Source organism: Fragaria vesca, linkage group LG6 (genome assembly GCF_000184155.1).
Source record: "Fragaria vesca subsp. vesca linkage group LG6, FraVesHawaii_1.0, whole genome shotgun sequence".
In the NCBI taxonomy this organism is placed as follows: domain Eukaryota; kingdom Viridiplantae; phylum Streptophyta; class Magnoliopsida; order Rosales; family Rosaceae; genus Fragaria; species Fragaria vesca.
The window spans coordinates 20198377-20211790 of record NC_020496.1 but is presented as its reverse complement, the minus strand read 5'-3'; the positions used below and the strand labels follow the sequence as shown (position 1 = coordinate 20211790).

The 13414-nt window shown below is 38.4% G+C and overlaps 2 protein-coding genes across 2 annotated transcripts in view; both read right to left on the bottom strand.

Annotated features, from left to right (window-relative positions):
• Positions 1-1714: 1714 nt before the first annotated feature.
• On the bottom strand, positions 1715-2620 carry LOC101301898. The gene has a single exon (XM_004305534.1). It carries the CDS (start codon positions 2618-2620, stop codon positions 1715-1717), a length of 906 nt encoding a protein of 301 aa, XP_004305582.1.
• Positions 2621-5593: 2973 nt separating this feature from the next.
• LOC101301607 overlaps positions 5594-13414 on the bottom strand; it is a 17350-nt gene continuing 9529 nt past the window's right edge. Inside the window, exons 14-24 of the mRNA XM_004305533.1 lie at positions 12105-12320; positions 11813-11968; positions 11674-11727; positions 11369-11571; positions 11215-11284; positions 10397-10728; positions 9051-9228; positions 7601-8971; positions 6770-7510; positions 6466-6537; positions 5594-5855 (exon numbers count right to left, since the gene is read on the bottom strand). Of these exons, the coding sequence (XP_004305581.1) occupies positions 5832-5855; positions 6466-6537; positions 6770-7510; positions 7601-8971; positions 9051-9228; positions 10397-10728; positions 11215-11284; positions 11369-11571; positions 11674-11727; positions 11813-11968; positions 12105-12320 (3417 nt within the window). The 3' untranslated portion in view covers positions 5594-5831. The remainder of the gene's footprint in view (positions 5856-6465; positions 6538-6769; positions 7511-7600; positions 8972-9050; positions 9229-10396; positions 10729-11214; positions 11285-11368; positions 11572-11673; positions 11728-11812; positions 11969-12104; positions 12321-13414) is intronic.

Here is a 13414-nt window from a genome sequence, read left to right as displayed (position 1 = left end):
AGACATATGCTCTATATAGTAAGTTTGCTTATGTGGAGTAGGTGTAAAATGAAAGAAAAATATGTATGGGTTTATCTTAAAAAATGTCTAGTATTTTGGGTTTTTATCTAATTTTCTCTTAATTTTAGTTCTATATATGTTCCGATATATTATTGTATGATTTTGAATTATTGATTGACAACCTGATCGATAGTGTAACACATTGTAACTCGTAGCTAGTATGATATGATTCATTTGGTATTAATTCAAAAAAAAAAAAAAAAATGATTCATTTGGTCAAATTAACATTGTAGTATAATTATAGGCACTTCATACTAGACGTCTGTGGAGCTAGTGAGTATAGATATATAATCAAACGGCATGGAAGTTTGTTATTCTTGGATCATGAGCGTTTCTGGGATCAAGAGTTGCACTCAATTTCAGGTAAGCAATCCCCTAAAGTTTGCTGAGCCAAGCCCTTCACCAATAATAGCTACACGTACTACTCTTCAATTTATTCGATTATTAAGGGACTCCAAGTTCCAATTAACCAATCACCAACTTGAGAAGTAACAAAACAAGACTGCAGAAGTTTGAAACGAGCTAGCTAGCTGTTTTGCTGGATCAGTTTTCAAAAACCTGAGCATGGGTTCAATTCATGTACGTGGTTTTCATATTTGAATGGGCTAGCTAGTTTTCGAAAATTTTCCTTCTCGTATCCAGAAGACAAATAATAACGTACGGCGCAACGAGAAGCAATAATATATCTTTTCAAAATTGGTAGAGGACAGCACTTGGACTATATCAACCCTATTCAGTCCTTGATTTTGACCAAGAATTGATTTCTTGCATTATAAACGGCCAGGTAGTTTTCGATACTAACTTACTCCCAGCAAGTCATTCAGTAGTTGAACTTTAACGAATACGTAGTAGTAGTTAATGTTAAGAATTTAAGATATCAAACAGCGGTCCAAATTGTACAACCTCTCGATCACAAGTTCACAACGTTGAAGACCAAGAAAACTGAAAGAATTCTGATGTGAGAAGTTTCTGCAGGTTCTTTCTGATTTTTTCTTGGTTACCTATGGATGACTATTTCTGATATCAGCAAACTATTTTCAATTTTAGATTTCTAATTTGGTACGACACTGATTCAAAGGTTCAAACAACTCTAACACACACCGTAGGAAAGCAGTTAAACATGTTCTTTAAAAAACAGGCAACTCATCTTGCACCTGAAACTGACAAGGTAGTAAGCAATAGAGAATGGAGGCCTCTGCAAACCCCAGGCTTGACGCAGCAGATCGACCTTCCAAAATTATGCATTGACTGAACAATGTATACTGAGTCACAATGTGAACAATTTGGAATTATAAACTTATAGTGGTATGGTTTTTGGATAATTATAGTGGTATGGTAAACTAATCTATTCTATCTATAACAGTACAGTATTGTATGATCCGCATTCCGGATGTCAGCTAAGTTGAGGGATGAATTGGTATGTGATTAGGGTTTTGCATTATGAAACGAGCTGAGACTACATTTAACGAAAATTACATTTATAAATATGAACCAGAAAAGAAAAAGAGGAGCCTTTATATAGATTATTTCATGCATGCTAATATTTTTCAATTTCCAAAATTCTTCTCTACACATGAGTAATTATATATATTTTGGTATATGATCAAAACAAGAATACGATGGAGAATAATACAAAGTCTTCCTCTTCACATGATCATGTCCTGGAGAAAGTACATGGTAAATCGAATAAGGGGCTCCAATTTAACAGGTTCGGATCGTGAGCTTCTGGTCCGACCATAGATGTAGGTTGCATGATAGGACTAACCATCATTTGATCGTGAGATCTAGACCACAATACCTCTTGGTCTGGCAACGGTGGCAACCCAAAATCAATCGATTCATGAGTACTACTTGTATACTGTACTAGATCACTGCTAAGATCTTGATGCTTCTGATGATGAACGATTAACGGGTCTAACCCACCAAAGTACATGTGGTCGTTTATGGTTCCACAATTTTCAGATACAGTACTCTGACATCCTATTGATCCAATTAGACCATTTCCTTCCATCAACTGTATACTTGATCCTGAGCCTGCATTGATGTTCATGTTTGCTATGCAGCTTGAAAAATCTAAACCCGGGTCGAATTCACCAGGCAACTCTGGTAACTGATGATCAGATCCGTCTGAACTCTTGGAATCTGGCTTTTGATTCAAGAAGTTTGCATAAACGACTGCGAGATCAATACGTGGTGGCGCATCCTGATTGGACACTCCAGAACTAGTAGACTCTGGAGCCAGTGAATTACTAATTCCATGTGAATTATGCCCAGTTGTGCCACTATGAGCATTATTACTCCCATTAGCCGCGGTGGTGTTGGTGGATAGCCTTAACGACCTTGAGCCTCTTCTGTTCTTCCGGCAGCCGCCTCCTACGGGGACATTCCTGAGGGACCCGCCTTTAGTCCAGTATCTCCTACAGCCCTTGCAGAAGTACCTAGGCTGAGTCAAACTGTAGTTGTTATAGTAACAAAACTTGGTGTTGGAACAACCGCACCGAGGACAATTCGGGCATATATGATGATGATCATCGTTTGGCTTCCATCCAGAACTCTCCATATATCACCAGTATTGAAGGCTTCATCAAACCCTAACCTCTCTCTCTCTCTCTCTCTCTAAGATTATATTGCACAGAGGAGAGAGGAACAGAAATAATAGAAATAGAAATAGAAAGAGGGAGAGGGAGAGGGAGAGAGAGATCAGTGTAACTTGTAAGACTGGTCTATGTAGCTATGAAGGTAGATAGGGTAGGGTTTATGTATCTTTTGGAAATTAATAATGCAGGCGAGCGTGTACATGAAGAGTGTGAATAGGGTAATCGATCAATTAGGGTTTTGGTGCCGTTTAGTATGTACAGTTCCGTAGGCTGATAGAGGGTGTCGGTGTTTGCCACACGGAGCACAACGGTAATGGTGCAGGAAGCAAAACCCTCGGAATCGTGATTTCAGGTTCCTTGGAGAAGCAGCAGCTCCTCATATAATAACATGTATGCAATTTTACTAATGGCTCTCATGGAAGATATCCAAGTGCTACACTGCTATAACTATCCCCACTTTTTAGTGTTCCAATTCTAAAACCTATAAAGAATATGTTGATTACCAGAATTACATTCAAATCTCATGAACAGAGATTTTTCGATTAGCATACCGGCCTGTTGTTTACCCAGCTCAATTCATCGTTTCCAATTTAAAACAGTAAATAGTACTAGCTATAGTTGAATTTTGGTGGGTTATTTATGTCTTTAATTTCACTGTCTATATTGACCATATGACGATATATAGATTGAGATGGACAAGATCCATGTTATATACCTTGAAAGAATTAGTCTCTAACTCTATTCTGAGATTCTATATTCTCAAAGGCGCTTCTTCACATTAACCCACATCATGTCGCAAGTATAAGCATGCAGTTCCGGTATCGCGGATAAGGTAATATTCATATACATCACACAAGTCAAATGGACAAATGACTGGATAATAGCTAGTATTTTTTTTTTTTTTTTTGTAAATTTTTTTATTAAATAACTCACACACCTTACATATATGTTAGTGAGATTTGAACTCATGACCTCAAAGTTGTTAGTTAAACATCTTAACCAACCATACCACAGCTCACCCACAAGATAATAGTTAGACTAAAGCTAAGCTCTCATAGCTAGTGATACAACCTAGAAATCTAGGTATCAAGCCTAGAGTTTCCATTGTGTGAAACTCCTGTTGTTTTGGATTAATAATGATATGAATCGGAATTGTACTGTATACAGGGATAAATTAACAATGGAATACTGGTCATATACGTAGGCAGCCATTAATATAGAATAAAATCCAGTTTGCGTTAGGTATCAAACGACTTTCCAAGTATCGCTGCCATCGGGTTTTAACTTTTAACTATATAAACCTGCTAGACAAAGGCATGCTCTTTTGCTAATGTTCTCTCTATACTGTAGTCCTGATATCTTGGTATTCAGCTCTTAAACCAAAAAGAAAGAGAAACGTACGCATGCACAGAGCATGTGTAGCTCTGGAGTCCAGAATTTCTTAAAGTAGGAATGTCCCTTTCGTCGGTGCTTAAATAGTTATATATACAACATCTACATAGAGAGGATCTCTTGGATCATGGGTTTCTTGGATCGGTAGCTTGTGAATTATTTAAATTAGTCCTCTTGCATATACGATGATCATGCATAAGTAGAATTGTGAGAATGTCAATCGGAAAGGAAACCAGTCAGTTGAAGCAACTGTACGCAGTCAAGTGTCGAGTACATTAGTGACTGGCGAAGCAACTACTGATCATAATTAAAATAGCAAAATACATAATACTCTTAAACACTATGCCAAGAGTTGGAAACCATTACAAACAAGCAATGGCGTAGCTAGAAATCTTAACTAGAAGGGTCGTAAATTACAATTTAAAGTTTGATGATCATGATCAATATGAAGCCATGACTTGTTTTACTGTTTTAGAAATCTACTAACATAATAAAAATTTGTAGGCAGATCGAACAATCTCACGTACAATCTCATCTTTTTTTATTGGTCAATGACAATCTCATCTTGTCTTTTTCTTTCTTTCTTTTTATGATAGAGGGGTCTATTTATACATTGAAATGTAATATATATGAAATCATCAACCAATTGATGCTTGTTGTCATAACCTCACAGGGGTCATTTGAACCTTCTGGTTCCAATGTAGCTACGCCCCTACAAACAAGAGAAGAGAAGAGAAGTTATAAATAACAAGAAAAAAAAAAAAATACCCGTGTCTGTATGGCAGACATAACCGTGTTCACCCGGTCTCTAACTGATCACCAAGAGATTCATACTCAACCACTCTCGCATCCTATTAAATCTTGGGCAGCTATTATAATGTACCGGTAATTACATAAAACATTTATCTTCAATCGCAAACTCCTTACGAACTTGCAAAACTCTGCTCAAATTATGAAGTATGAGGACGGCATGCATTATAAAGTGCATGCTGGCCAATAATATCTCCTGATTATTTACACAAATAAGCCTATAATGCATTGGTGCGACCAATTGCAGTCTCAACGCCATCTATTAGGAACCAACTTTGTCACTTCTAATTTTTTTTTCTTCTTTTGGTAAATGGAACTTTAATCAACATTTGTCACAATTTGACGTTGCCACAGTCATCAAGACAAAATGTGTCGAACACAACCAACGCACGCTCAATGACGGTCCACCATTACGCTAGCTCTAGTAATAGGAAGACACTAAATTTGGATCATATAGTAAAAAGGCAAGATTCTAGCTGGTATGAAAGGCACAAACTTATTTGTAATTTCCAAACATATTTACACTAAATTTAAACAAATTTTGTTCGAGTCACTGGCAAAGAAAAGAAAAACCAACGAGTAGTTTTCAAGATGGTGTAAATTTCACTTCCCTAGCAAATGACTGCATTTGCAATGCCACCCTCGGATGAATAGGATATTAATCTATACACTTCCACAATACTTGTACAAATTTTTTCACCTTGTAGCTTTGAGTCAAGGCCATATTATCTTATACATGCTCCAGTGACCTACAGATCAGACATTTGCAGCTAATAAGCTGGAGGAAGCCAAAATTACATTACAAGGCTATAAAGGTTGATGAAAAAACGTAACATAATGTACATGAAACATTTACAGTACGTTACACATTTACAGTACATTATGAACAAAATTTCAACAGGACAAAAATCTAATGATCGATCAAATAAACTCCCGAAAAAAATAAGGCTCCATTGGTTCCAAGTCATTCTGCTATAGCTGAGCGCCCAACTTCTCCTGTTAAACAACAAGAAGCAACCAAAACTAGTGGGTCATGAATTGGGATAGCATACTATCTAAGGTATTCTTACATTGCACATGTTTCTAACTTGCAACAGCTCTCCCCATTGGAATGGAAAGAAGCCCATATCGAAGAAAAATGCCATTATCCCAGCAACAATATATTACAACTACAGAAGGACAAAGAATATGAAGATATGGAATGCTCTCTCTCCTATCTATATGGGGAAGGGGAGGAGCCCTCCAGAAGATACAGTTAATTCAGCAACATTATATTAGAGAATATGAAAACAAAAAAGAATATACAAAGGCCAAGAAATCACCACAGTACTTTCAAATCATAATTAGAATTTCCCAAGAAAGCACAAAGGACCACATGGGAGGAGTGACTTCAATTAATTTCTCTGTTTAGTTTTCAAATTCCATTTAATAATTCTATCCACTTATTTCATCTCAATTTTCATTATTGTTGGCAAATTGAAATCCTGGCTAAAAATTATTTCATCAAAATGCTCACCAAACTGTAAGTGTTTCTCCACATTAAAAATTTAATACCAAAACCACCATGAAAGTTACTTTGGGGGATGAAAAGGTCTGAAGAAAATACCTGAAGCATCTGCATTAACTTTGGATGCTGCTCCAAAACTTGACAAAGTTTTTCTCGGTCACCCAATAGAGACTGTCATGAAATGAAAAAATAAATAGAATGGACCAAGGTCAGATGAAACACATAAAAATTTCAGACCACAGTTCAACAGCTCAAACGCTGAAAACCAGATAGTTCAACACAGCTCAAATGCTGAAACTTCCCCAAAAAGATAGTTGCATGAAAGATTGTTCTATGCCTATTCCAGTGTGCAATAGATTGTTCTATGCCTCTACAAATTACCGAATAGATAATGTAAATATACCTGAATAGCTTCTGGAGACTTGAAATATTCCTGTAATGACATTCCTGGGTCTTGTTGCTGTTGGGATGAAGTATCCCCTGATTGAGGCAAAACCTGGTGTTGAGAATAGTCAACTTGCTGATGTATAGGAGCAAACTCTTGTTGGGATTGATAATAGGCCTGCATAGGTGAAACCATTGGCTGTTGCAGCATTTGCAGTGAATGCATCGGAACTGGGCTCTGCAAAGGACCCTGTTCCAGATGTTGTGAAGCTTGTATAGGTGGCCTAAGATGTTGGGGTGGTTGTGGAGGACGAGGAAGCTGTGGGGGCTGTAGTGGCTGCAACTGACCACCAGTATGAATAGACTGCATTGGAGATTGGGGGACAGAAAGATTCTGCAGCATATTAGGGTTGTCACCCTGCAGCTGAGTTGGGACGTGTCCATAGATAGTCATAGAATTAGAACCTGGCCTATTGAAAACCATATGAGGCACCAGGGCAGGTGATGAATAGGCATTTACTCTGGCCCCCGAAGGTGCAGTAGAGCCCTGAGGGAGTTCAGTTGTTCCACCACTTGTCTGGTTATATACTGTTGACTGGGCAATAGAAGTTCTGTTGGGTGTTACATTATAAGGACTGGATGAAAAAGGAGGTGGTGTAAGAGGAAGCGGTGGAGGGGCCCTGGCAGCCCCACTAGGAGAAGAGATGGAACTTCTGGATGAAGAACCATTATTGAATGCAGAAGGATAATCTGAACGAATCTGCCAAGAGCAATCAAGACATTAATATATGCAGATATACCAGAAATAGAGCTGAATTAAAAGTCTAAAGAACATGCCTTAAGAACTGACCTGATAGGTTGTGGAGGGCTGCTGTCCCTCATTCATGGAGTTCACAAACGGGGATGATTGACTTGGAACTGTATCAGAAGTCTGAGACATCAAAGCTGCAACTGTTGAGGGAGGCGGCATTGGAGGTAAAGGAGGTTGATTTGAAAGAAACCTCGGGTCATAAAATCCTGGAGAACCTGTAGCCATAGGCACATTACCTACATGTTGTGAACTGTTCTTTGGAAAAAAATTCTGTGGATTCATTCTTGAATCAACTGGCAACTGTGCAGAAGGTCCCGATGAATTATTATAGCCAAAGACAGGGAATCTAGGACTATTTCCTGCTGCTGTAGATTCAAAACCACTAGAAGCCTTAACAAATGTAGGATTCTTTGACTCATCAGAATGCTCAAAATACTTCTTGTCTGAAGAAACACTTGGTTCTCGAGTCAAAGGCATTTCAGGACGTGAAACTGACATCCTGGAAGAAAATTCACTTTGTGTGTTGTCATCCATATTAGATGTTAGCGGTGTGGAGTGAACATCGCTCTCTGTCTCTTCAACAATAGAGTGTGGAGAGCTTTGCTCAGCAACCACAGGAGCAGGCAGCTGTAGAATATCATCAGGCTGAGGAAAGGGCAATTTGTCATCAGGTTCACACTCCTCACCATCAAATTGTATGTCAATTTGAAGATCATCATCAAGATCAGCTTTCAATTGTTTAGGCTTGTTCAACTTCTCCATAGGTGAGTCATTCACGGGTGTTGCACTCTTCACCTGTATTGTTGCATCCCCAACTACCGTTGACAACGGATTCCGGCGTTCCCTTTCCCTGGCCATATATTCATCCACATGCATTGAAGGAGGTCTCCCACCAGACGATCCAACCCGCTGGACTGCTATTACATTGGAACCACCATCATTTCTTTCTCTTGCAACATAGTCATCAACATGCATGGAAGGGGGTCTACTAGTATTTGGTTTCCGCTGCCGAAAGGTATCCCTGCGAGTAGGACCAGAGGAGGCAGTAGTCGAGGCCAAACCTCTAGCAAATGCATTTTGGGTTGTAATCTCAGCCACGGAACTTTCTCCCCTAGCACGCCTATTTGGGCCGTCAAGTGACGACATTTTCCTCTTACCAGAAAGATTTGATTGTGACAATCTATCCGGCAACGTTTCAGGACACTCCCACTGAAACTTATCTCCAAGTGCTCCTTGATAAAGATAATCACCAGTCATTTCAGCACCACCATCTGAGATTAGATGGATCTTTGAAGATAATGCAACATTTGGTGGTACAGGAACACTATCACTAACAAAGATATCATCCATCTTTAACAAAGAACTAGGCTTCTGCAACAACAGCATTAATAACTTTGCGGATTCTAAAACCTGTACATTGATATAAAGATGTCAGACATGATCATATTATACGAACAAATGAAGCTTCTAAAAGTTTTGTTAGCTATACCTCATGCAAGGGGATCTGAACATCAGATTTAGCAACATACTCATCAGCTACTGCCGTCAACACAGAGATTAGATCATGAATGCAGTTCAAGTTTTCTTCTGCAACACCATCTGTTGAGCCTATATCATCAGGTAGACCAAAAAGGAATTTCACCGCAATAACCCTGTCTGGTTTCAATCTAATAAGAGCAAACCATAAGTCTAAAAGCTGACAAAATGATTAAAGCATCATACACAGAACATGGAAGAACTGCATATACGGAGCAAAAAAACTATGAAAGTGAATATGTACAAGACCCATGTGAAACAGAGAGATCCAACTGGCAAATCAAAATTTCCTGTAATTACAATTGGTCAATGGCAGCCTTCTGGTATAGAAGGCTGATCCTAGGAATCGGATCAATTAATTCAGACTTTGAGTATTATACTACTGATTGATGAATATCGTTTTGGCATATAGCGAAAAAGAAAAGAAAAAGAAACAGAGTATGGTACCTGATTTATCAACACACTTGCTCACTTTCTTAGTAGACTAAATAGAGTATATAAGCATTCACATTCATATTCATATTACATCTAGGAAGTTGCTACATACATCAATATGATGTCACTATGCGCTCCCTGCGCACATGAATGCGCACATTTCATGTACATAACACAATGGGAGTAGAATAAATCCCAAGATCTATTGTCAAGTTATTTCTTATATGGAGAATAGTTACAAAAAGCCTGCGACCAATTTCAGATCGACTACCTATTTGAATAACAAGTAATTTTTAAATGGAGTACAAATGAATATATATGTTTGATAAACAAAATATATTAATTGTAACAAAGCCTAAGGATACTTCTACCCAAAGCACAACTTAGCTAACTTGTCTGGCTCATCATGCATCTACACACACACACACACACACACACACACACACACATGAAATAAGCAGTAAAGAACAATAAAAAAAGAATAATAGTGTCGTCTAGCATAATCTTTCGCTGCCCAAATAATGTAATCTTAATTAAGTGTGAAGAATCAAATAATGCCCTCTAGCAGAAATCATCTTTCCACAACAAACTCCCAATACTATAACTAGTATCCTTAAGGGCAATTAATATGGTTGTTAAGTGTAGAAGTATTTGAAACCAATAAAATGCAACTACTATTTCAATATTGTATAAACTAACAAGCATGAGGAAAACAATAAAGTTTTATGGTAAAAGGCAACTAAATCTTGGTAATATGTAGGGAATTAAAATGACAATGGTAATCTAAAGATATAGCAAGTCAACTACAAAGTATATGACTTTTAGCTAAATCAATAAAATAACCAGTAAGGTAAGAAAAATCACCTTTCCCCGTCAAGGCAGAACCATAAAGATCCCATGCACAGTGCATTGACAGCTTCAATCACATAACTTGATAAACCGTCTTTTGAATCAGCTGACCTTAACAACGATTTACAGCAAAATAACAAAGGAGGGCACTTTCTCCATTCCGATTCGTTAAGAAGACAACTGTTACCATTTCCATCCTGTTCATGTCCTTTATATGCTTCACGATCCTCGGCAATATAGTGAAGACCATAAAAAGCGGCTGCTAAAGCACTTCGGCCTTCATTACAAGAACCTAGTTCTTTGAAAGCAGTAAGGCATGCAAGTAATTCTTTTCCAGCTGAAAGAACCTGGTAAAAACGAGGCTACCATCAGCATAAACTAAGGAAATAAGAAGTTTCATAATTTTTACCTCCTCTAGATAGTTTTACATTCTGAAGTTAAATTTACTCAGTTTTCACAATATAATTCCAATAAGGGTCATCAAACGAGCAGTGACCAGAAAATGTAGTCATATGCAATGCTCAATTTTCGGGAATGTCTTGAACCAAAAGAGGACAAAAAGCAAAAAACAGTTGCTCTGCTCAAGCAAATGGCTTATTTCGTTAGAACAATATAAACCTAGTGGATCAATGGACTACATGAAGGAAGGTAGCTAGCACTTCGTGCTCAATTGCATTTTGTATACAGAAGTAACAACTCAACTTTTCTGGGAGGTTCCAAACCCCATCTCACAAAATAAAAAGAAGTAACAACACAAGAAAAATATCCAGATGGATTAATCAACGCTAATTCATGCATCTCGAACATTACTCACAACATAAGGAGCAAGTTACCTGAGAAAACCGGAGGAGATATTTTAATATCATTATAGAATCTTCAGTACTCACGTTTGCAAACTTGTGCCTGTTATCCAATGAAGTATTTTAGCATCTGTATCATCTTAAATAATAAAAAACGTGATGATATATGCACATATTATCTACTCACAAATCCTTGTGTAGACTTGCGTGAGAAATGGAAATCAGTGAGAAGGACTTGAATACAGGGAGGCACCAACTGAGCACAGGAAACCCGGATTTAGCTGAACTTCTACCAGCTAGGATCGGGGTTCCATCTGTATCAGCAGTAGCTAAACACCTATCGAGCACTCTAGTTAGCATTCGAATGGCACCCTCCTTTAACAATAGTGCCTGAAAAGGTATAGACAAGTATAAGAAAAATGTGTGGTAACATCAGAAACAATAACAAAAACAAAAAACAAAAAATAATAATAAAATGAAAAAACATAAAACCTTGGCACGTGGATGCTCTAATAAGCTCGCAACGAAATCAAGATATCTATAAACCTGAAAAGAGGATATATCAGAAGAAAACAGACAAACACAATTCACCAAAATTAGTCCAACTATAAATCAGTTGCAATACACTTGCCTTATAAGCATCCATATCTGATGGAGAAGGCAACTCATAAACATGATCACGAATCCATGAGAATATGGGCCGTAGAAGAACAGAGCAACTTTCACTTTTTTGGCAAGCAACGCGAATAATAAAAACTCGAAGCATGTCTTGAATAACAACCAATTCCTGTTTAAAGTGATCCACCAATTATGCAAGATATATCATTGAGAAAGCACATACTACCTACCCTTTTGTCTTAAAGGTTCTAGCTAGAAAAGAAAAGGTAAAAAAAACCAGCGACTTAATTCAAAAGATAACATACAGATATAGCATAATGTTGTATAATCTGGGCTATTTTGTCCAGATGTGGTGTGAATTGGCTCTGCAACTTCTCAAGATTTGCAGGACGCAGATACCAGTTGACCTGTCTCTCCTTCTCAGGACCCAAAAGCGTCCCAACAGACAACTTTCTAAGGGCACTCAGCAAAGGCATCCCATCTTTCCAGAGCCAGACCCCTTCTTCTGGAAATAAATCATTCTTGCAAAGGCAGAAAAAGGAAAAATAACATAAGGACAACAGGACATGGATCTAAAAAAACATAATAATTATCAATTTATAGGCGCAAATGGTTACCAAATTTAATATCTTACTAAATAAAAGCATCAGAAAGATAACTATCCATGCTAGACAATCGCTCATTGTAAGCAAAATAGAAGATTAAACAAGTAGTTATTGAGCCAATTCCATAAATTCATTACACCTTTTACAAGATGAATAACCAATAATCCAATATATCATGATTCTCCACATAACATTATTCTCTTTGGTGCACTGGGTGGGTGGTAAACAAAAACCCAGAATGGAGGTGGGGCACCACTAGGTATGACTTATGGGTCAATGAGTCAACAGTAATCACTTGAAGAAAATTATATCATGCAACAAGCTTGTTTAGGTGTTAAATGGTCAGGCTTGCTAAATCAGAGTTTTCTCGTACGGTCCTGCTTCTATGAAGAGCTTATGTTTCACTCACATGGGTATGGGATATGATACGACACGACAAGTGGATATGGCAAAAATAAATGAATAAACAAGATATGATACATCTAGGATTTAATAAATATATACATGTATATGTATACACACACACATGAATGTGTGTATATATATATATATACAGTCGGGATCAGAGGAGGACGTCCGCACAGCCCCTAAAGTGCGGACGTCCCTCCGTTCGCCACCATAGGGCGCCGGCGAGGGCGCACCTCCACCCCAGCAGACTCCAGCAACGTCCCCGACCACTTTCCCTCCTTAGTAAGTCCGCCGAATTCCAGTTTTCCGGCCAGATCACCCAAAACTTCAAACGAAGTCAATCTGGCCGGAAAACTGGAATTTCGCGGACTCGCCGGGGATGGAAAGTGGTCGGGGACGCTGCTGGGGTGGAGGCGCGCCCTCAGCGGCGCCATACAATGGCGAACGGAGGGACGCCTGTGCGGACGTCCTCTTTAGAACGGCTCTGTATATATATATATAAGGCCGGATGTGAAGCAGACGTCCGCACTCGGCTTAAAATGCGGACGTCTGTCCGTTCTCCACCCTCCGGCGCCGGCAACGGCGCACCTCCACCCCAGAAG

What these genes read in the sequence shown, in the direction of transcription:
- LOC101301898 (XM_004305534.1), bottom strand. Translation starts at nt 2,620, where the DNA reads ATGGAGAGTTCTGGATGGAAGCCAAACGATGATCATCATCATATATGC.